Source organism: Phycodurus eques, chromosome 21 (assembly GCF_024500275.1).
Source record: "Phycodurus eques isolate BA_2022a chromosome 21, UOR_Pequ_1.1, whole genome shotgun sequence".
Taxonomy (NCBI): Eukaryota; Metazoa; Chordata; class Actinopteri; order Syngnathiformes; family Syngnathidae; genus Phycodurus; species Phycodurus eques.
Genome location: NC_084545.1, coordinates 5227064 through 5249817, shown reverse-complemented (window position 1 = coordinate 5249817; position 22754 = coordinate 5227064). Strand labels below are relative to the sequence as shown.

General features: G+C 43.0%; 2 protein-coding genes across 3 annotated transcripts; both read right to left on the bottom strand.

Annotated features, from left to right (window-relative positions):
- Nucleotides 1-580: 580 nt before the first annotated feature.
- gramd1c (GRAM domain containing 1c) lies at nucleotides 581-15573 on the bottom strand. Of its 2 annotated transcripts, none has more exons than XM_061666360.1 (18): nucleotides 15477-15573; nucleotides 13923-14031; nucleotides 13053-13176; nucleotides 12271-12371; nucleotides 11968-12063; nucleotides 11767-11847; nucleotides 7083-7201; nucleotides 5849-5996; nucleotides 5641-5779; nucleotides 5199-5342; nucleotides 5004-5122; nucleotides 4277-4419; nucleotides 4081-4184; nucleotides 3671-3841; nucleotides 2977-3043; nucleotides 2286-2405; nucleotides 2105-2210; nucleotides 581-904 (listed from the first exon to the last, which is right to left on the bottom strand). In XM_061666360.1, the coding sequence occupies exons 2-18, from the start codon at nucleotides 14028-14030 to the stop codon at nucleotides 836-838; spliced, it is 1959 nt and encodes a 652-aa protein (XP_061522344.1). In that variant the 5' UTR covers nucleotide 14031; nucleotides 15477-15573; the 3' UTR covers nucleotides 581-835. The 2 variants fall into 2 exon arrangements, with proteins under 2 accessions (XP_061522344.1, XP_061522343.1); XM_061666359.1 differs by lacking the exon at nucleotides 15477-15573 and adding an exon at nucleotides 15319-15357.
- Nucleotides 15574-15806: 233 nt separating this feature from the next.
- Nucleotides 15807-21981, bottom strand: atp6v1ab (ATPase H+ transporting V1 subunit Ab). The gene is given in 16 exon segments (XM_061666361.1): nucleotides 15807-16346; nucleotides 16734-16905; nucleotides 17468-17562; nucleotides 17636-17839; nucleotides 17928-17991; nucleotides 18089-18203; nucleotides 18476-18598; nucleotides 18664-18772; nucleotides 19013-19175; nucleotides 19258-19337; nucleotides 19339-19410; nucleotides 19598-19735; nucleotides 20044-20258; nucleotides 20510-20638; nucleotides 20745-20842; nucleotides 21860-21981. Coding segments are annotated over 15 exon segments (1854 nt in total). The 5' UTR covers nucleotides 20827-20842; nucleotides 21860-21981; the 3' UTR covers nucleotides 15807-16253.
- Nucleotides 21982-22754: the final 773 nt, after the last annotated feature.

Sequence of the window (22754 nt, the reverse complement as noted above, 5' to 3'; positions counted from 1 at the left end):
ACTATACAACATATTTGAATATGAATTTTATTTTCATAGGCTAATAACAATTCTAGCTATCGTAATTAATGATTATTTTCATAAAATTCCAACATTTGTCTTGTAATATTAGGACGGGGGTTCAACAAATGTTTCCTCAAAATTTACCAAATTTTTGCAGCTTTTTCCTTAAATTAGGATTATTTTTTTTTTCTACAAAAATATTTAGTTTTACCTTCCCCTTAAAAAAAAAACAATTTTAAAAAACCTAATTCAGCTTTGTATGAAAATGATTGTTTTGATTACAAGAATCATCATTGATTGATCAAGGAAAGAAGTGCACCGAAGTGGCCAAAATAGAACATCCATCCATTTCCTGAGCCGCTTCTCCTCACTAGGGTCGCAGGCGTGCTGGAGCCTATCCCAGCTATCATCGGGCAGGAGGCGGGGTACACCCTGAACTGGTTGCCGACCAATCGCAGGGTACAAAATAGAATAGTGGAGGCAAAAATGTAAACATAAAACTGAACATTTACAGCGGTTAGCAAACGTGCATTTACGACATGCAAAGTACAGTGACACCTTCAACAAAACGGTAGGGTAAATGTAAAAATATGATCAGATTTATTTCAAGAAATTTGTAAAAAAACACATCCCGGGCTCAAAGCCCTTGTGCAAAAAATTAAAAATGTGCAAACTTGTAAACAAAAGACACTGTTAAATAATGATTCACTTTTCTGCGCATAAAAATAATATTTACATTTGGTGTTGCATGAGACTCAAACAAAAGGCACATTTCAAGAGGTCAGTTGATAACAATAAAAACATGGTGACGATGAGAAACACCCGCCATGCGTCACTGTGAAACCGCCGTTTGATTGGCCAACGCAAAGTTCTGCTGGAGCAGCATCAGAGAGTGGCGGAGCTGTGAAGAGAGAAGTGACGTATTTTAATCATGTAACTATGTTTATAGAATATACATTACATATATTTCCAAAAGGCTTCTGCTTGATCAAAAAAAAAAAAAATCAGGAAAGATGCCTACTAAAATTGCCAAACTTCATGAAATTACAACTTATTACTTTTTTTTTTTTTTTTTAAGACTTAGATTTTTTGCCTAGGACAAGAAATCTGAAAATTCTGTATTTTGTTCTCCCAAAAATTACCAAACGAAATTTTTTTTCATGTAATTATTATTATTTTTTTAATAGTAAAACTGACTTTTTCCTTGTTATTATATTATAATATTATTATTATAATATTACAATACTTCTGCTTCATGTTCATAACTATTAAAATCATGTTTTTCATCATTCATTAGCTGTAAAACCACAAGCCAGTTCTTGTAAAATTAAAGTTTTATTTTCATAATGGCTTGTAATATTTTTTCCCCATTTCATTGTTGCGCTAATACTCCGAGAGTTGGCAATTTGAATTTTTGTGCCTGCCTTTTCTGGGACTTTTTTGAGGCGTCTGCTTGGCTCGACTGGCATTACAGTAGGGGGGTAGCGGGCAATGTGGAAAAAATATTGAAAAATACCTTAGTACAGTGGTACCTTGACTTACAATTGACCCGACTTACGAGTTTTCCGAGATATAGGCCACCACTCGGCCAATTGTTTGCTTTGACTTGTGTGTAAAGGTTTTAGAAAACGAGCGCTAGATGGCAGCAGTGAACTGAACTCACTTCACGACAAGAAGCAGTTTTGGAGATAGTGAGCACTTCTTCGAAAAAGAGGCTTCAAGCTGTTTAAGCTTACTTTCAAACGACACAAAATAAAGAGAATTACAGGCCAATAGATAGCTTTGATGTGTTATAACACATTAAGCAACATATCTGAACACAAACAGTGCAGCAACACAGACAGTATAACAAGACCCAGAGCCATATATTCTTTATTCTCAGTTAAAAAAAAAAAAGAAAAAATAAAAAAAAAAAACTAAAGACTAATATTACTGCAGTTTATATCGCCCTATTTTTCTTATTTTAAAAAAATGTTTGTGTTTTGGGGGGAGAGGCTGGAATGAATGAATTAATTATGAGTGCGGTCACGAAACCAATTAAAAACTTCAGTCAAGGCCCCATTGCATGTGGGGATGACCTTGCATTACAAAGTGTAGCTACCTGCGCTAAAAGATTGATGGAGTCCTGCAGTACAGTTCTGAGCAGCTGCGCCTCCTCTCTGCTCCTGAATGGTGAACCCTGTCTGGAAGGGTACTCGGGGGCCATGCTGTTTATGACACACAGCAGTAGAATGACAACATGGAAAACGTACAGTCATTTGCGGAGTAACAGCGGCGCAAACCTGGTTTCGTTCCTCTCCCTAAGGCGATGCTTTGTGGTCAGGTACATGCGGTGGGCCACGTCCTCCATGGCCCACAACTTGAAGAACAAGCCCACGTTTAGCACCGTCAGAATCAGCAGACTGAAACGAAAAAGCGCCCGTAAAAGCCACAATTTTTCTACCTCTACTGCCGTGCTTCTCTTTCACCCGTGACTTGAAAGCTTGGCTGGGGGAAGGTCCAGAGCCACTTTTTAAGCTATGTCCCTGTCAGAAATACTATCATGTCAAAGTGAAACTGACTGCAAGAGCTGAATTATTCAAAATAATCTCTCGTAGTTTTTCTTTGAAAGACCGAATGGCGAAAATGGCCACTTCAAACCAAAATGGTAGACTTCCTGTCTTTTCCAGAATGACTTCTTGAGATTTTTTTTTTCCTCCTGTATCTACTAATGATAGACATGCCGACCAAATTTCATGTTGCTAAGTAAAACTTCCTTCAGGAGCTGAATTTTCAAAATTATATTAAGATCCAATAGAAGAGCTGTAACAACAAACTCAATTTTGGATTGTGCTGGCTCTCACTTGATGGCGCCATTGTGGTTGGTGTGTGTGTGTGTGTGCGTGCGCGCGCACACATGTCCCAACTTGCAGCATCAATTACAAGTAGAGGAAACGCAATACAGGAACAATTGCAATCAGTGAGTGGTCTTACATCACACTTATTGCCACCACGATGGCCGAGATGTTCCATCTGTACGGGCTGCTCGTCTCCGCCGGGCCTGAACGACAAGAACAAAAAGAAGCTCAACCGACGACAGACTGAAAAATAATTACAAACAGTGTCAGACGAAGCACCGTCAGCGGCCCTTCAGAAAGTGCGGTGCGTCAACCTGTTCAATCACGTCAAAAACCTCGGCGACTCCATTTTGTGCACTCGTCAATACTGCAGGTTGAAGACTTAACACGGGAGATTCCGTTGTACTGATAGGGGCGGGGGGGGGGTGTCTGTGAGAGAGTCATTCTGAATTTTGACTAATTGTGACAACAGTTTGCCTCATTTACATAAGAGCCCTCTCATCAAGTTTCCCCACCCATGACTTGGCAGCTAGGTTGAGCCAAGACCTGCTATTTTCAGGCAACAGCCAGACCCCATTGTCTGAAACAGTCATGTCAGAGCTAAAAGGTAAGCAGAGCTGCATTGGGTTTTGTGGACTACACAGATGAGCTTCTAATAAGTCGTCGTCGTGGTAGGGGAAGTTATTGGCGGAAATACGTTGCTGAGCATCATCTTTTCAAAGGCAGAATTTCTGATTAGAACTCTAAGCGTACCTAATGAAGTGTCTTTCGTTCCACTGACATTTTAAACAACACAATAAGCATAATGACATCACAATGATATTTCGTACCCATTTTGCCGTCTCTGTGCTCGTCGGGCGGTTGGCCGAAATGCTTTTTAGGCTTCATGTGCTCCAGCATTGTCCGACTGTACGTCCGCCGCCTCCGCCGCAGCCCGCCTACTTTGCCGGACTCCGCCGCTCCCTGGTTGATCTCGGCCTCCTCCTCCAGAAGTTCTGCCTCTGCATTTCACAACAATAATTGCCTTCATGACATTAAAACAAAACAAAAATACATGAATGAGCAACGAAAATGTACGGAATAGATGAAAATGTGTTTTTAAAAAATGCAAATAGACTCCCTTCATGACAAAACCAAAAAATACAAAGTAGTAATATTGTAGTCACAGTCTAGTATTCACCGGTTAAGATGACGCACAAATTGAAGATAAAGAGTGATTAATAATGCAGGTTTGACTCACCCAGGTGTCTGAAATAATCTTCAATTCCGCTCCAAGAGTTCTTGGTGATGAAGGACTTAGCCAGGCTCCATGGTTGCTTCTTGTACTTCACGTCAGTGTAAACCCTAGCAGCACAACAGACACACGCGGGTTCCAAAATGTCTTACAATCACACACACGCACGCACATTTGGACGTCTGATCTTAAAAACTGTTACTTGAGTCGACACTTGCGCTTGGTGTGACTTTTGATGTAGTAGCGATTCTGCGTGTAGAAGTAGTCGTGGTAGGGGACGTCGTGCGTGTACACCTCCGAGTCCACCAGGTAATACTGACCATCTCGCGACTCTTTGTACAGCGTCTGACAAATGAACGGAACTGTTAGTCAACCAATGCTGGAAAAATCCACCTATTCGTGGTTTTCAGGCATATTTTTGTGCTCTTTAATGCGCTTAAATGCCATACTGCCAAACCCATGGCTAGTACGAAAGTAGTAATTGGTGTCAAGGACGTTATGTTGAAGTGATTCATCTCTATTTTTTAAGATGTTCGTATGCCGGGGAGGAGCTACGTTTAGCTTGGGTCGATAGAGGAAGCTCTGGTTGTTGTGCTCAGTGGCTATTACAAATCTGAAGCTAACAAAGGATGGAGCTCACGTTGTTGACAATTGGAATTTGTACAAGTTGTGAATGCGGAAATGTACACGCCAGCACCCTCGCGCTACTCACAACCGCAGGCAACCCACCGACACTCAACCGTCGGGCATCATCGGCGTAAACGTCCTGTAGCCGGCCGGTTAAGTCAGGACTTTAAATAAAATCGTAGCCCACACTACAAAACATCCCCCAAAAAATATCAAAGATGTCAGCGACAAGCTGACATCAACTCGACTTTCATCACAACGTCTGCTTAAAAAAAGTCGTGCGACTCCCAACGTAAACATACCTGGTTCTCTGTCGCGGTGGAGAATTTGCCAATCAGAGGGTTACTGATGGTTATTGTGTAGTTCAGGGTCCTCTTCATGTCCCCCGTGGGGTCTTTCTGCCACGCCGGAAAGCTCGGATCTGGAAACGACAGCGATTTTGCGAAGCTGGGAGCACAACATCGGTTTGGGGAACAGTGGCGAGGTAGAACACTCACTGGTTATCTTGCGCACGTTCATGAAGCGGCGGATGAAAGGGGAATCGGTGAAGAGCAGGTCAAACATTCGGCTGGCGCTCACGTGGAAGACCCTGTTGAGGTACAGGCGACCCTGCTCCTGCGGCAGGCCAATTCGCTCCTCGGCTTGGGAAGGACAGAAAGTTATTTAACCACAAATGTAAACAGTATGAAATGACATTGACCAGCTTTTTTTGTGAATAAAGGACTTGGATTTCCATCTGTTTCTACAGTTTGACAAAAAAGAAGAAAACGGGAAAATAATATGAACTATTTTACTTTTTTTTTTTTTTTTTTTTTTTTACCTCATCTACCAATGACCTGACCCATGTCTTTTTTTTTTTTTTAAATCAAATGTGGCACAATCGTTTGCCCACCCTGGCTACAACAGCGTCAGTAAATTATTCATTTGCACCTCCCTCACCTTCTTCTAGGCTCTCTGAGCTGCTATCCTGAGTAACGCCGCCCTCTTTCAGGGAAGGTGAGGAAAGGCCGGGCAACCGTTCCTGTCCCAGGGAGTCCGAAGATGGAACAGGACTGCGGAGGGAGTTGCGGCGCTCCTCCTGCTCGACAACGGAAACGATGTTTGTCCTGAGATATCACACCATCGACGAGTATTGTTGCTCGACTACCTCGACGCCAGACTTCATCAAGCCGGTGGCGGAGAAGAATTCTTCTGTTTCCAGGGATGGGAGCTCCAGTCCGGGAAGGCGAACGGAAGGCGTCCGCTCCAACCTCCCCAAGTAGCCGTCGTCGCCGCCGCCGGGCCTCGCACTCAGGCTGCAGACAGACAGTCATAACAATCACAATTAACTCAAAGGAATGCTACAGGCAGGATTCAAAACTCAAACCTCGGAAGAGCTGTGAGGCAGACGTGCTAAGCACCAGTCCACAGTGCTGCGGGTCGTGGACAGATCGTGAAAAATAAATTGCAAATGTTTAATGCGCCTGGATTTTTTCATTACCGGTAGTTTAAATGTTACTTTTGACCTTTGTTTATACTTATTGTTTGCAATTATTGCCATTTAATTTCATTATTCAATTGTGTTTTTAGTCATTTTTATACATGCAATGTTGTCACATTCCAGGATTCTTTCAAAATTCAGATGTTGACACAAAAATTGTTTTGAAAACAGCCTGTAGACAGATTTGGCTACATTTGGTGTTGTCTGAATCAAAGACACTGTTGTGTTCTGAGTCACTGGTGGTGTCGTGGTACACTCGCCTGACTTTGGTACGGGCATCGCGGGTTCAGTTCCCACTCAGTGACGGTGTGAATGTGAGTATGAATGGTTGTCCGTGTCTATATGTGCCCTGCGACTGACTGGCGACCAGTTCAGGGTGTAGTCCGCCTTTCGCCCGAAGTCCACTGGAATAGGCTCCGGCGCCCCGCGACCCTACCCAGGAAAAGCGTTGTTGTAAATGGATGGATGGATGGATGTTGTGTTCTGCACAGTTTGGATGATTGTGAACAGTTTGCCACTCCTGCTAAATATTTACAGTAGACTATAGCTTACTTTATTCAGCCACCGTGGCCCCGCACAACAACAGTCCAGAAGAGTCGACTGCTTTTACTGACGTCTTAGTTTTTTTGCCGTTTCAGCACGTTTTTTTGCCGTTTCAGCACCAGCGTCCAGGAACTTTACAGTAGCGAAGTCAGAATTCCGGTATCTTGACAACGCCAGACTCGGCCACAGTTTAATTGGGCTGTGGCGTCTATTCCAGTTTTCAGTTTACGACGGAGTTCCGACCCTAATTTGTAGACAAGTCGGAACGTGCCATTGACTATCACTAATTTGTTACTGTGAAAAGTTGTTAGGAAAACAATGAAGCAATTAGTTTTTTTGAAGGAGAGAATGCGCTCACCTGCTCGTCATGCTGAATTCCGCAGGAGACTGTGTGCTCTCCATCTCCTCATGCCTCAGGTCCAGGTCATTGCCACAGTCCTGCCTGACCATCTGCCAAACTTCTGCATTGGTCAGCGCCTGAAAGTGAAGGAAAGTCTTTTAGTCATCGTTTTGAAAGGCGGCATGAGGTAGAAAGTGAGCTCTGGGTAACCAAGAAACCTTTGTGTATACAGCATGATTTACATTGTGTAGTACATGGTCTCCAATGGAGACCAGCAGCAGGTAATCAGAGGAAACACTGGTTAATTCAACACGGCATATAACAATCCCAATGGTAGTATTAACTAGGGATTACAGTATTTGAACAGTAATTCCTACAGCCGGTAAACGGTGAATACGCCTATTTTTCCAGCATTGTTGAATCAGAACGCCATTATGCTAAGACATGTTCACGCATGCCAGCAATCATGATTGATTACTCAACATTTCTTTTTTAGATGCACAATTGCATTGGTGTGAATGTTAGCATTTCAGCATTGACAATGTTTTTGGTACGCAACACAACTCTCAACATTAACACAATCTCTCAGAGTACATCATTTTTGACCAGCGTGATATTGTGAATTTTCCTCCCTCAGCATTAACCAGAAAAAAAAAATAATGACTTCAATTTTAAGCATTTAGCAATTTTGTTCTTCTCTCAGCATGTAACATCAAATTTTAAGACATCTCTCAGAATTCACACAATGCAATCTGGACGTGTAAAAGCAAAAGTGGGATTTTTGAGGCACAATGGCATGACTGTAAATGTCTCTCTCTTTGCATGAGAGTGGTTGCACAAGTTTGCCTCTCCGCATTCACCCAATAGATTTTAGACATCAAACCATTTGTGGTTAGCGTTCACACTTCTGGAGACCAAATTACATTATAGGGGAGCGTAACTGTTGTTCTCAATAGCACAGTCTACTATTGAATGATCATTTCATTCCAACAGCTTCTTCCCTCGTGCCATTAACTTCTTACACAGTTATCTCACAATTCCATTGCAACATGCTGCCAATTTTTTGTCTTGAGTTTGTTGTCCCATTTCTGTTGGGCCAATTATACAACCCCAATTCCAATGAAGTTGGGACGTTTTGTTAGACAAATAAAAACAGAATACAATGATTTGCAAATCATGTTCGACCTATATTGAATTGAATAAACTACAAAGACAAGATCTTTAATGTTCAAACTGATAAACTTGATTGTTTTTAGCAAATAATCATTAACTTAGAATGTTATGGCTGCAACACGTTCCAAAAAAGCTGGGACAGGGTCATGTTTACCACTGTGTTTCTTTTAACAACATTCGATAAACGTTTGGGAACTGAGGACACTAATTGTTGAACCTTTGTAGGTGGAATTATTCCCCATTCTTGCTTGATGTACAGCTTCAGCTGTTCAACAGTCCGGGGTCTCCGTTGTCATATTTTACGCTTCATAATGCGCCCATAATGCCATTGGCACTAACACAGCCCCATACCATCACAGATGCTGGCTTTTGAACTTTGCGTCCATAACAGTCCGGATGGTTCTTTTCCTTTTTGGCCCGGAGGACACGACGTCCACAATTTCCAAAAACAATGTGAAATGCGGACTCGTCGGACCACAGAACACTTTTCCACTTTCCATCAGTCCAACTTAGATGAGCTCGGGCCCAGAGAAGCCGGCGGCATTTCTGGGTGTTGTTGATAACTGGCTTTTGCTTTGCATAGTAGAGTTTCAAGTTGCACTTATGGATTTAACGCCGAACTGTATTTACTGACATTGGTTTTATGAAGTGTTCCTGAGCCTATGTGGTGATATCCTTTACACATTGATGTCGGCTTTTGATGCAGTGCTGCCTGATGGATCGAAGGGCACGGGCATTCAATGTTGGTTTTTGGCCTTGCCGCTTACGTGCAGCGATTTCTCCAGATTCTCTGAACCTGTTGTTGATATTATGGAGTGTAGATGATGAAATCCCTAAATTCCTTGCAATTGTACGTTGAGGAACATTGTCCTTAAACTGTTCGACTATTTTCTACACATACTGGTTCACAAAGAGGTGAACCTCGCCCCACCTTTGCTTGTGAATGACTGAGCAATTCAAGGAAGCTCCTTTTAAACCCAATCATGGCACCCACCTGTTCCCAATTAGCCTGTTCACCTGTGGAATGTTCACCAAACAGGTGTTTGGTGAGCATTTCTCAACTTTCTCAGTTTTTTTTGCCACATGTCCCAGATTTTTGCGAACGTGTTGCAGCCATAACATTCTAAATTAATGATTATTTGCAAAAAACAATCAAGTTTATCAGTTTGAACATGAAATGCCTTTGTAGTTTATTCAATTAAATATAGGTCGAACATGATTTGCAAACCATTGTATTCTGTTTTTATGTATGTTTAACACAACATCCCAAATTCATTGGAATTGGGGTTGTACACTACTCGTGCACTCACTGTAGTAGTCTCGCCACGCTGCACTATTTGCACATCTGTTGTTGACCACTACTGGGCACTCGTGCTTGAGAAGCACCATTTGCACAATTGACACTGTCCCAGATTATCGTACTACTAGACACTTTAAACCGCATACATTTCTTGAAGTCTCGACGCCCTTTGCACAGTGGTCATTGCCCTGGACTATTGTTGAGTGCCTCCAACTACCGGAGACAAATTCCTTGTGTGTTTCTGACATACTTGGCAAATAAAGATAATTCTGATTCCTATCAGCAGTCAGACTTTTTAAATCATCAATACTATATCGGTGACATTTCGTTCACCATTAATAAAATAAATTTTTGCTTTGTAATAGCAAAAGTGTGATTGACCATTTGTCTCTCCGCACTTAACATTGATTTTTAGGCACGATATAACGCAATTGTTTCATCATTTATCTCTTAGCATTCCCCCCAAAAAAATGAGCTTTAATGCTTGTCTCTCGGTATTTGCACACGTTTTGATCCAAAAAGCAACAGTGTCAACTGTCAACACTCGAAAGTCTCTCAGTAGTAGTTGAACTTAAACGCAACCCGGGCACATGTCAAAGCACATTAGCGTGAACGCTCGTCTCCACGCATTCACAACAAAACAGTTCGTCGTTGAAGAGCAACGACGTTTTGGTTTTTTTTCTTAAAAAAAACCCCCAAAAATAGGCTTACTTGCTGGAGGTCATTTTCCCTGCGGCCGGCTGCTCAACGGGCGGTCACAGTGTGGGGGAGAAAAAAAAACAAAAAACTTGCTCTTACTTCCCGGAAGTGGAGACGCTCCGCCTACTGCACTTTAAAAAAAATTATATATATATATTTTTTTAATTAATGTCAAAAATATTTTCTGCCGCGACAAAAATATTTTAAAAACGTATCACTATTTAAACGGCCTCAAGAGTCCCCCATGTATTTGTGCATCATCATTATGGAAAGGAGACCCCGCCCAACAACACTTCGTTGAAACACCTGAGGTCAATGAACTTTATACGGGGGTGTTTTTGTGCCTCCAAATCCCCACTGACACAAACATACACACACCCATGTGGACTCGGTTCCTGCTGCTCCATCACATGACGACATACATTGTCATCTGTGGGAGAATCAATACATTTAAATGTATAGGAGTCACTGTATTAGGTACACCAATATGGCAATAACCGAGTAGGCCTTCTTGCGTCACGTAACCACATACTCTTACATCGCAAAGAGAAGACCCCTGTGTTATGAGAATTTGCGGGTTAAATGTTTTTAATGGAACTTATATTTTTCCCCTGTGCGCAAAAACACTGCTAACCTCAAAACCAGCGAGACTCCAGCTGGAACGCTCTCATTCGGACTTTAGGCAGATAAGATAAGTGCCGCTGGTTATATCGGCCGGGGGTAAAGTCACTGAGAAAAAAAAAAAAAAGGGGGGGGGGGGGGGGGGGGAGTACAGACGACAAGGAAAAACAAACAACCAAACCAAAAAATGCTGGATATGTGTACTGCATATCCGAGTTTAGAATTTTACTTAATACGATTAATTACAAACAAAGACCCTGTGGTCCTACATTGTTTTGCTTTGATACCGTTTTTAGCTTCATTTGAAATGTCATTCAATCTGTTGCTGTTAATCCAAAAGAGAAGGCAGCAGTTATACGTTTTTGCATTTTGTTCCCTTAACGTGCGCCGAACTGTGACTGTAAAACCAAGGTCCGTGCCCAATTGAGATTTATTACATAGACATTTGAGATGAATCCGTTTTCAACAGAAATGTGGAAAGAAAATCCTAAATCCATCACAAAATGTCGTGTTAGAACTATTCTGCCCTCTGCTTACCGTTGATGCCGTTCAATTGGCAAAAGCAGGTGGCACAAAATGGCTGACGTAAACGACTACGGGGAAGTTATGAGGATGTTAATGACAAAAATAAACAAATGCTAAAATTAGCCTAGCCAGGTATATTATACTGCGCAATCTCTGCTTTGCTGCATCTTCCCCTTTAGTTGCTGCCCTCAATCTCCTCTCGGATAAAATGCTGGTAAGTTCCCCCACCCTTCACCTCATTGTTTCCCACGTGTAAAATTTTCAAGTCAAAAAACAAAACATTCCGATAGCGCTGCAGTGGAGAAGCGGCATAAGTACAGTGAGCACGTGACCTCTTTGGTGGAGATCATAAATAAAGCCTGAGCATGACGGAGTAGGTTTTACCTTGTCCAGCAGCGCATTCTGCCACAAGCGGAAAACGCAGTTGAAAATTTTCTCTCTCACCGAGAAGGAAGTGAAGAAAAGCTGCGTGTGGGTGTGCGGGAGGGAAAGGGAGGGTGTAAATCGAAAGACAAATCACTGATCTTGCGCAAGATATGTTCGTGTCAGGTCTCTCTGGAATGATTGAGATCAAGATAGTCGCACCTTCTCCTTGCTGGTGCAGATCTGGATGGCGTTGGGTATTAGCCGTGCCATTTTCTCCCTGCTCATGTGGCTGATGTCTTTGAGGGCCAGGCTAATCTACAGACACAATCAGGGAACTCCTTTAAGGGCACATATGTAAAATTGCCATTTGAATTGCTGGTATCCAATAGTTGGGTCTCTGGACAGTCGGCCTCACGTTTCCCTGGCTAAATTCATTCACTTACAGTGAGACCAAACCTCCAGCAACTCAATGTTTGTGAAAATACTGCATCACAAGTCGGCCCTACCCTTGCGTCTTATTACCTTAGTGCCGCGGAAGACATTGCTGTAGAAACACAGATAGTTGTGGGTGAGGTAGAGGCGTCCCTGCATGAGGATGTCTCGCTGGAGAGCACACGGGTAGTCTGAGAGAACACACACACACACAACATAAAAAAATTATATTGTGCTTAATGTGTGTTGGCTGGGCAATATGGCCTTACAGAAATTTGACTTCCGATTTTAATCGTTCCCCCCCACCCCCCTTTCCCTTATTGAAAAAGCAAATAGCATCATTTGCATTTGTTTTGTTCTCGTGGAATTTGCTGTATTCCTGCCGATACTTGTTTCCCCCCACGTATTAATTTCCATCAACTTCAAAAGAAATAATCGTTTTTTTTGTTTTTCTTTATATCCATCCATCCATTCATTTTCTGAGCCGCTTCTCCTCACTCGGGTCGCGGGCGTGCTGGAGCCTATCCCAGCTATCATCGGGCAGGAGGCGGGGTACACCCTGAACCGGTTGCCAGCCAATCGCAGGGCACATACAAACAAACAACCATCCGCACTCACATTCACACCTACGGGCAATTTCGAGTCTTCAATCAACCTCTCATGCATGTTTTTGGGATGCGGGAGGAAACCGGAGTGTCCGGAGAAAACCCACGCATGCACGGGGAGAACATGCAAACTCCACACAGGCGGGACCGGGGATTGAAGCCCGGTCCTCAGAACTGAGAGGCACACGCTCTAACCAGTCGTCCAACATGCCCTGTTTTTCTTTATAGGTAGTAAAAATAAGTGCTTCTTCCTCTGTTGCAACTTACCAAGCAGGAGTCTGTCCGAGTTCGCCAGGTCTTTGAACAACCTCCGGAACTCGTCACGCCTCTGTTTGTAGGTGGACACGGGGGATGTAAGCAAGCTGATGCAGTTTGTCTGGTTGTCCGAGCTCTGAAAGACAGAAATGAGACGTATTTTGCATTCTTTTCACTTAGTATACAGCAAGTCATGAAATATTGAACATTTGATCAAAAAAAAAAAAAAAAGAGGCTACAAGCTGTTTAATGCCAATCCCAGTTGAAGTTCGCTGTCACACTGGACATAAAACAAAGAGAATTACCAGCGTATTTAAAACAACATAGCTTTGCCTTGGAAATGTTCACCTAGCCCAATGCTAACTAACAATGCAAAACGCCATTAGTGACTCTTTTACAAGCAACAGATATATTTACACAAACGTTGGAGCAACACATTTAGACAGATAATATAACAATCATCACAGGCGTATTTCTTTATCCTGTCTGAAAAATGATTAATATCACTGCAACTTATTAAGGAGTAGTAGTAGAAGTCTATTCTTCTTTTGTTTTCATTGCTCATCACTACTGTTGTTCGGACTGCGCATATGATAAATGAGCATCTTCAATCTTTGTGCGTGCATGACATATACCGTATTATACCACCTCCTGGTGGCCAAGGTGGGCACACCAGAAGGAGCAGCACATCGAATTGGATTGCAGCATTAAATCATCATGCACAAACTGTTCCATTCTTTACATTTGATTTGATTATATTACTCTCTTTTTATAAAAGTATAGTATTACAGACTACTATGTTCCATACTATATCCCCTTTATGTCATAACATTTCTCCAGTTTTACTCTACAATATTTGCCCGTGCTCGTTTTCATCGTTACCTCTCCTTCTTCGGCAGAGTCCTTATCCTCCATCTGCGACACGATCTCGTCCGTGACGTCATCGCCCGCGCCAGGCCCGTTTGATACCTGCTCCATCTCTTCTAGCATGCTGTGCGTATACAAAAAAAAGAAACAAACAACTTTTTTTGTGTGTGATCCTATTAGTCGTAGGAACTTTTTGTTTTGACACAGCGGAGCGCTCCGCTGGTGTTCAATGTGGAAGACTTGGACACTTCTGTCTAATAAGTTCTAAAGCGAACGTCGTCAAACATCTCGCAGGGCCCTGAGGGAACTCATTAGAACTGCAGCCCAACTGGTTTGACTGCATGGAAAAATACAAACACAAATACACACACAAACACACCGACTGTAAAACTTTACACTTTCAAGCATTTTGCATTTGGGGCAAGCGTGGGAGTGCCCCATCACATCCATCAGATTGTGCTGTGGTAAAGCGACCACGAGTAAATCTGGAATATATTTCTGTCCGGTAGTCAGCTGTAGACACCACAAGACGGCAGCAAAGGACTACTTCTGTCTAAATTAAGCTCCTCAACTCACTTCAACAGTTCCTTGGCACCAAGGTCCCACCTGATGGCCCCAAAGTAACACGGTTAATGTAATGAAAACAGTCACTGAGTTTACCAATTCGTGATTTATTTATTTTTTAAACATATCCTCCATTATTCGCTGAAACCCATTTTTTCTATCAGTTTACATTTATGGTCTGCAAATGTTTTTTTCATACAAAAATGTAATTTATGACTGCGACTTCATTAGTGATAGCTGATCACGACTCGTTCCGATTTCTACATCGCACACGTGGTCCACCGTAAACCGAGGATCCCCTGTGCAGTACTTCACTAGCTTGCTAGCTTGTATTTTTTGTATTTTCCTTTTTTAGATATTGGAAATTCATTCTATTAATTTATATAGTTTCCATCCCATTTTATTACATTTATCAAATATCTCGTATAAAATAGTTTGGTGTATGTAAATTGCTATTTTTAAATAAAGTTATTTTTTTGGGGTGCGGGGGTCTATCTAAAATGTAACTCATCAAGTTTTATCAAATATTTGGCATACTGAATGAACATATTGTCGATTGGACAGAAATTGGAAGTTTTAAAAAAATTAGTTTTTAATAGTTTTCTCAGTGGGTGGTTAGTGTCGCATTTTTTTTTGTGGAAACAGATACGGCATCTTAGACCAACGCTCGTTTTCCCCCGTGGAAAGGAATGACAACGTAACATCTTTTATCAGGCTTCATGCTGAAAGACGTCAGTTATCACTCCACGCGGATCTTATCTCCCTCAAAACCGCGAGGGTGGGGGATCATTAAAAGCACCGTCACGACTCGACAAAAAGTGATCAAAGTGATAAAATGACAACCTACCTGCCTGACGCGGACAGGACCCAGGATGGCGTGACCAGATTGACACACCCGGCTTAAAATAGTTTTATATGCTTTGTTTGTGGGGGGGGGGGGGGGGACGCTTGTCCCTGTGGGGTTTTATTCGCGTGTTTTGTTTAGGCTGCAGGTGTATCTCGTACCTTTAAAGGTGTGGTCGTCGTCGCCGCCTGCATGAATGACTGCTCATTGAAGACATTTGTGGGAGAATCCATTTTGAACAGGCGGGGGTGTTCAAATCTGCGGGCGGTGGGCTACACCAAACCCCTGAGTGCATGCGATTAAGGCCATGTTGCAATTTGAAATACAATTAAAACCAATAAGTGCTCTCAATATATAACACCAACGTTTCTTAGCATCGTAGTCCCGTGCATTTAAGACTTCCTCGTCCTCTGCGAAGGTCACATTTTAAAACTATGCGTGACATGCGGAGAGACCAGTCAAACAGCAACAAAGGCATATACCAGTTTTTCCTTTTGTTTTTTTCCCCCAACCACACACATCATTTAATCACTCGAGAGCCGTCGGACTCGTACAGACATCCACGCGGCAGAAGTACACGACACAACCACGCACGAGCGTAAGAACAAAACGACAGTTACGTCAAAAATGTTCCAATAAATAGAATGATCTCCTTACATATTCGGTTCATAATTCTTCTGTACAGAGATGATAGTGTATGAATTACAATGGAGAAGAGCGCACGCACACAAACACACACACACACACATAGGATGATGATGTGAACAAAAATGACATGATAATACAAGATCATGCAGGCATGAAATAATCACAAATACAGTACATCTTATTCTCTTTGACCTCCATATGAAGTTGCACACACGCGCACACACACAAAAGACGGAATGTGATGGATTGGAGACCCAACAAAATAACAACAACAACAAAAAATGGAACGTCTATTCTTCCAGAGTGCGGAAGGCGTTCTGCATGTCTTCCAGCAGCTGTGCGTACTCGCCCTTTATCTTCGCCTCGCCGTCCTTCATCGGGTCCTGCGTTGACACAACGGGAAGCTTGTGAATAATCAAACCAGTATTGTATCACTTAGAAATTAGAAAAGTGATCATATAAATATCATATACAGTGGACCCCTGCTATTTGCAGGGTATAAGGACCGGGCTGTCCCGTGAATAGCGAAAATCTGCAGATCACATCTATTATAATTGCATTAAAAACAAAAACAAATTTAACCCCAAAAATGATTGAAAAAGTGGGGCTAATCCGTCAAAATGGAATTTACTCATATAGAGGTGCCTTGAGAAACGATTGCCTTGACTCGCAAGTTTCAAGATTTTTCTGTCTTGACCAAGCGAAAGCTTGAAATTCGGTCAAAGTAACACTTGTTTTATTCAAACGATAAAGCAAAAATCCCTACAAACCTTAAATTTCATGGAGCTGATCCTGTAGAGGATTTCTCCCAGGTGCTCCCGGATCATGGCCCAGGTGATCTTGTTGTCACTCTGCGCTGTGGTTTCCACCGCGTGGCGCGACATGTCGTAGAACGCGATCATGTTGGACAGGATCCCCACAGTCTTGTAGAAGGGACAGAATCTGTGGAATAAAATATGCTATCAGTTATTCATTCATTTAAATGATCAGCAACATTTTGGATTTTGATACAAAGTTTTTATGGTATTTCCTCATAGAACGCCAGTTGTCTCTGTGTAGACTATTTTTGATAGAGTACATGGAACTCGAACACCAAACCATCTGAGAGCCTGTTTATGTGCCTTGGTAGATGCTGCCGTTTTGGTTAGCAACATAGTTCATTTGGGGTCCGCAGTTAACACGTCGATGACCTGAGACATGTATACTGACAACTCGTTTTATTTACTTTATTAGTAAGTTGCATAGCTCCCTGCAGCATAAACACGGATGCACACAACACTGTGGAAGGACCACATGTCAGAGTCTACTGCCACACTAACAGTAATAATCTAAGATCATCTCAACTCATTTAAGTCCCTACACTTTAATATATATATATATATATATATATATATATATATGGGCTTTTATGTTAAGGCCATATCACTTAGCTCTACTAGTGAGAGTGGGGAATAAGATTACAAAAATAATAATAATACAATTTTAAAAAGGTGAAGCATCTGACCGGTCGTAAGGTGTGTAGCCATTCTGCTGCAGGAAGTCATCTTTTATCAGCTTGGCCACTTCCAGAGTGATCTTGTCCGTTTCTGCCAGTGACGCCTGGCACGGCAAAGTAATCAGGTGAGCGCTTTTCTTGAAATCACTTTTCAAACGGCGACTTCAGCAACTTTACCTTCCCGACCAGCTGCACAATCTCGGCCAGGTCCTCCTCTTCCTGCAGGATCTCCTTGGCCTTGGTGCGCAGCGGCACAAACTCAGCGAAGTGCTTGTCGTAGTACTCGTCCAGGGCACGGGTGTACTTGCTGTAGCTGATGAGCCAGTTGACTGAGGGAAAGTGTTTCCTCTGGGCCAGCTTCTTATCCAGACCCCAGAACACCTGATGCGACAAGATACGACGTCAACAAACGCGCCTCCTTCGTCGAGAAGATGGCCTCGCCACGCAGGAGTTGATCACGGTTCGTTACCTGAACGATACCGAGTGTGGCTGAGGTAACGGGATCGGAGAAGTCACCACCAGGGGGCGAGACACTAGAAACAAACACATTTTCAATTGCTACGTCCTCACGACGAGTTAAATAAAACAAAACATGCGGGTTCCCTGAAATGAGCGGAGTGATCGACTCACGCTCCGACAATGCTGACGCTGCCCTCCCTCTCGGGGTTGCCCAGACACTTCACCCTTCCGGCGCGCTCGTAGAAGGAGGCGAGACGGGCGCCCAGGTAGGCCGGGTAGCCGCTGTCTGCAGACGAAACGCACCCCTTACTTTTACAGTACTTCACAACTTTGATGCACTGGCTCCACCTGGAGGCCATTTCACATGTGTAAAACTAAACTTTTGAAGGGAGCGTTAGCGATTAAAATTCGACCTACAAGCCCAGTGAATTGGCTTTTTATTTATTTTTTAAAGGGTCCCTTTCATCCATATTGATTTTGTCCATAAATTAAAAAAATGAATTCTCTTTCTCCCTCTTTTTTTTTTTTTTTTAAAAACCAAGGAGCTCCCTCACTTACCAGCGGGCATCTCAGCCAGACGTCCCGAAATCTCCCTGAGCGCTTCGGCCCAGCGGGAGGTGGAGTCGGCCATCATGCTGACGTTGTATCCCATGTCTCGGAAGTACTCGGACAGCGTGATTCCTGCCGAACACAAACCATATTTAAGTGGGTGTGACTGTTAGGAAAGAGAGTACTGCAACGTGTACCCGTGTAGATGGAGGCTTCTCGGGCAGCTACGGGCATGTTGGAGGTGTTGGCCACCAGCGCCGTCCTCTTCATGATGCTCTCCGTCTTGCCGTCCACTTCCATGGTCAGCTGTGGGGGGAACACAAAGAGGCGTCAGCGCAACATACCATCACTGATATTCACACAATTTTGCATGATTAAACCCAATAATGTGCATGTGAGGAGAAGGTATTAATTTGGTTCACTTGAGGTCCCCATCCTCGGTTCTACTGTAGTATCTGTGACTTTGAGTGTGTATGGCTTTCAAAGGCCCACAGAAAATGTGACATACAATATTAATTACAGTAACTATTCGCCTTAGTTACCCACCTCGGGGAAGTCTCGCAGCACTTCTGACATCTCGTTACCACGCTCCCCGCAGCCTACGTAGATGATGACGTCGCTGTTGGAGTACTTGGACAGCGACTGGGAGATGACGGTCTTCCCGCAGCCGAAAGCACCGGGGATGGCTGTGGTTCCTCCCTGCACGCAGCTGCGATAGAAGGAAGAGGTTCAGAGATCCAAGCCGGGGGATCGCCGTTTCCCTCGAGAGAAAAATAATTAAAAGAGCTGACGGGAAAAGGGCGTCCAGGACTCGCTGGCCGGTCAGCAGCGGGTGATTGGCGGGCAGCTTCTCCGTGACGGGCCGCACTTGTCCTGACGGGCCACATCTGCACCATGTTGAACTTTTCCTTCACACCCTCGAACTCCAGCTCCATCACCACATCCTGATGTACAGACCCACACATTACGTGTGAAATTATACAGCGGTGCCTTGAGATACGAGCTTAATTTGTTCCGTGACCACGGTTGTGACTCAAAGGCTCGGGCTCCACCTCTGGTCGTCATATTAACAAAATGCGAACTCGACATTGGCCCAGCAAAATATGGGGCGGAGTAAGTGTTGGTACTCACGGAGATGTCATAGTTTCCCGGTGGGGCCACGTAGGTTACAGTGCCTCTGTTTTTGGGTGGAAGCATGATCTTGTGCTTGATGAGGGAGTTCTCGTACACCATCCCATAGATGTCTCCGCCTGTGATGTGACTGCCAACCTAACAGAGAGAAAAAGAAAAAAAGAAAATCCATCGTAACCCTCGGTTTTACAGATGCCACATCTGCGCTATTGCTGACAATCAATTAATGACCACCTGAGATTTGATTTTAAGTTTTGTTACTTACTTATAAAATATTACATGGCTGAACACCTTCCTATCTGACTGATTTAGTGCTACCTTATGTTCCATCTTTTTTTTGACTGCGAGCACTAAAAAGAAGTCGAGCATTTTCCATTTGGGCTCCATTACTCCGGAATTCCTCCCCACGGAAATTAAAATAGAATGTAGATTCCACGCCCACATACCCGCAGACTCTTGACGGGCGAGAACTCCCACTTGATGTCTCTGTTAAGGGATCCGATGTTAACGCCTCTTGGGATGTAGATGCTCTTCGTGAGGTCGTTGATGTCCTTCAGGGGCCGCTGGATGCCGTCAAAGATGGAGCCCATGATTCCCGGGCCCAGCTCCACCGAGAGGGGCTTCCCGGTACGCAGCACCGGATCGCCGACGGACACTCCGGCTGGGATACAATTTCAGGAAAATGCACGTCGGAGACTCTTCCTTGTTGTTAAATACATCATAAATGTATATAAAGAGATAACACAAAATTAAAAGCAAGCTGTTTGTATAGTGCAGTATTGTACAGTTCGCAGTGTATCGGGAAACGCATCACATCAGCCTCAGTGATGTAGATGCACATCCCGAGTACAGTATCTACCCAAGTGGCCACAGAGAGTGTATGCTTTAACATTTGGCCTACAACAAGGATACATGTCTCTTCATAGACCTGGATGGTGGCCATGTCTCCTTCCAGCCGGATGATCTCTCCCACCAGTTCGCTGTGGCCCACGCGCACCAGCTCGTACATGGCTGCCCCTGCCATGGCGGTCGCCGTCACCACTAGAGTGAAAAAACAACAAAAACCAACAACAACAACAACAACAATAATCATCCAGACTTTAGAAAGCTGGTGGCTTATGTAAACAACACATGGTGTGGCAGTAACCTGGTCCAGAGACTCCATGCACGTATCCAAACTGGCTCTCTCGGTCCTCGTCCCGGATCTTGGGCAGCCTGGATGTGTCCATCTTCACTGGGTTCTAACTGGGGGAAGAAAAATAACCATGCTCATTAGTTGTGGTCATTGGATTCATTAACTTCTGCTTGTATACACCCGAACACTTCATCCATGGGAGGCTGCTACTCTACATGGTAGGAGAGCACCACCAATAGACCACTGAAGTAACTGCACAGATCATCTCACACCAAAAAAAAACAAAAAACAAATTGAGTGCATCTTGACATGACCAAACACTGAGAAGATAAAGTGGCTTGTTTGACTGATTAATGACCTCTTTGAGTCATTTAATGCACACACGGACGCGCGCGTATGTGTTTAAGTTCACTTCTTCATAATCCCTCATGCATTCCACATAAGGGCACTGAGCAAATACATGACATGACATCCATGACCATGTGACTGTGGCACATGACTGACTGGCCCGATAAGGAAGTGGAAAATGAGCATGCACACTGTGAATGGGGAACTTTGCAATCCACAATATTAGTAATGTTTATAGTTCATAATGGCTCCTCATCACTGTAATGTGGTTAAAAGGTGTACAGCTGGTAATGTGTCTTCCTGCTGGTTAAACCACACGACTGTGTGCGTGTGTGTGTAGGTAAATATGGTGTGTTTAGAATGTTGCATGTAAGTGGCATGGTCCTGGCGTCCTGGTGTGGAAATTAAAATCCAATTCAAACGAGTTAACCCGTTAAACTCGCCTAATTCGTATGATTTTGAACAAATAGTGTAATGACAAAAAAAAATACAAATAATAAAAAAAAAACGACTTAATATTACGCATGCTAGCAACCGAGCCGCCCAATGTAATTACAGCAAATACACTTCAAAATAATATCACTACTGGTTTGACTTCATGTTAAAATAAAAACAATAAAGTTATTTGGTAACATGAACACGACGTGAGCGACTCACGGCCTGAGAGGTAACAGGGGGCCCCCAGCATTTTGGTGCAATGGCTTACTTGTCTTAAAACAACAAGCAATTCTGAATTCAATAGCGTACGTGGCGCTTGTATAAGAATATATTGGGCTCACCGTGTGGTTGGGAAGCGGTGTTTTGCTGTCGTGCTTCGAGTGAAAACGATGCGCGCTGTGGTGCGTGACAGCAGCAGGCTGAGGTCAGCTGACTTCATTCACTGGACGGAAGCTGCCACTGCTCGGGCCGCCATTTTGGATCCTCCCCCGGAACTTCACGAAGACATTAACAACAAGACGATACTCCACTCGCAATATTTTTGGAACGCTTAAATATAATTTAAACGTATAACTAAGAAATAATATATATATATGTATTTGAGTTAAATGTAATTTGAACCGAGAGCCAAGTGCCTATTCATAATTAGCGACGGCTAACCGAACACACGGTTACGTTACGAGGTGGCTATCTTAAAATGTGACTGATATCTATGCAATGACGCTTGAGCCAAAATGGAGTCGCTCGAGAAATTAATCATAACTGTAGTTATGGCTTTAGCTCTCATTTTAACCCTGAGTATTTCTATCGAGCAGTAGAAATTGATGAATTGATTTGTAGCTCTTATACCCTCATAAGTGCTGCATTTTCTTTTACTTTGTTGGTTGTAACAGTGATTCCGAGTTTATTGCTCAAGAAGATGTAATATATTTTTTAAAATCTTTTTGAAGCTTATATATATATATATATATATATACATATATATATATATAATATTATATATATAATATATATATATATTATATAATATATTATATTATATATATATATATATATATGCATTCATACTAGTGCCGCTGTCTGTTAAAAAAAAAAAAAAACCTAATTTTGACTTATTCTTAAAAGCTTAGCATTTGTTAACTGGCGACCGGTTCAGGGTGTACCCCGCCTCCCGCCCGAAGATAGCTGGGATAGGCTCCAGCAGCCTGCGACCTTAGTGAGGATAAGCGGTAAAGG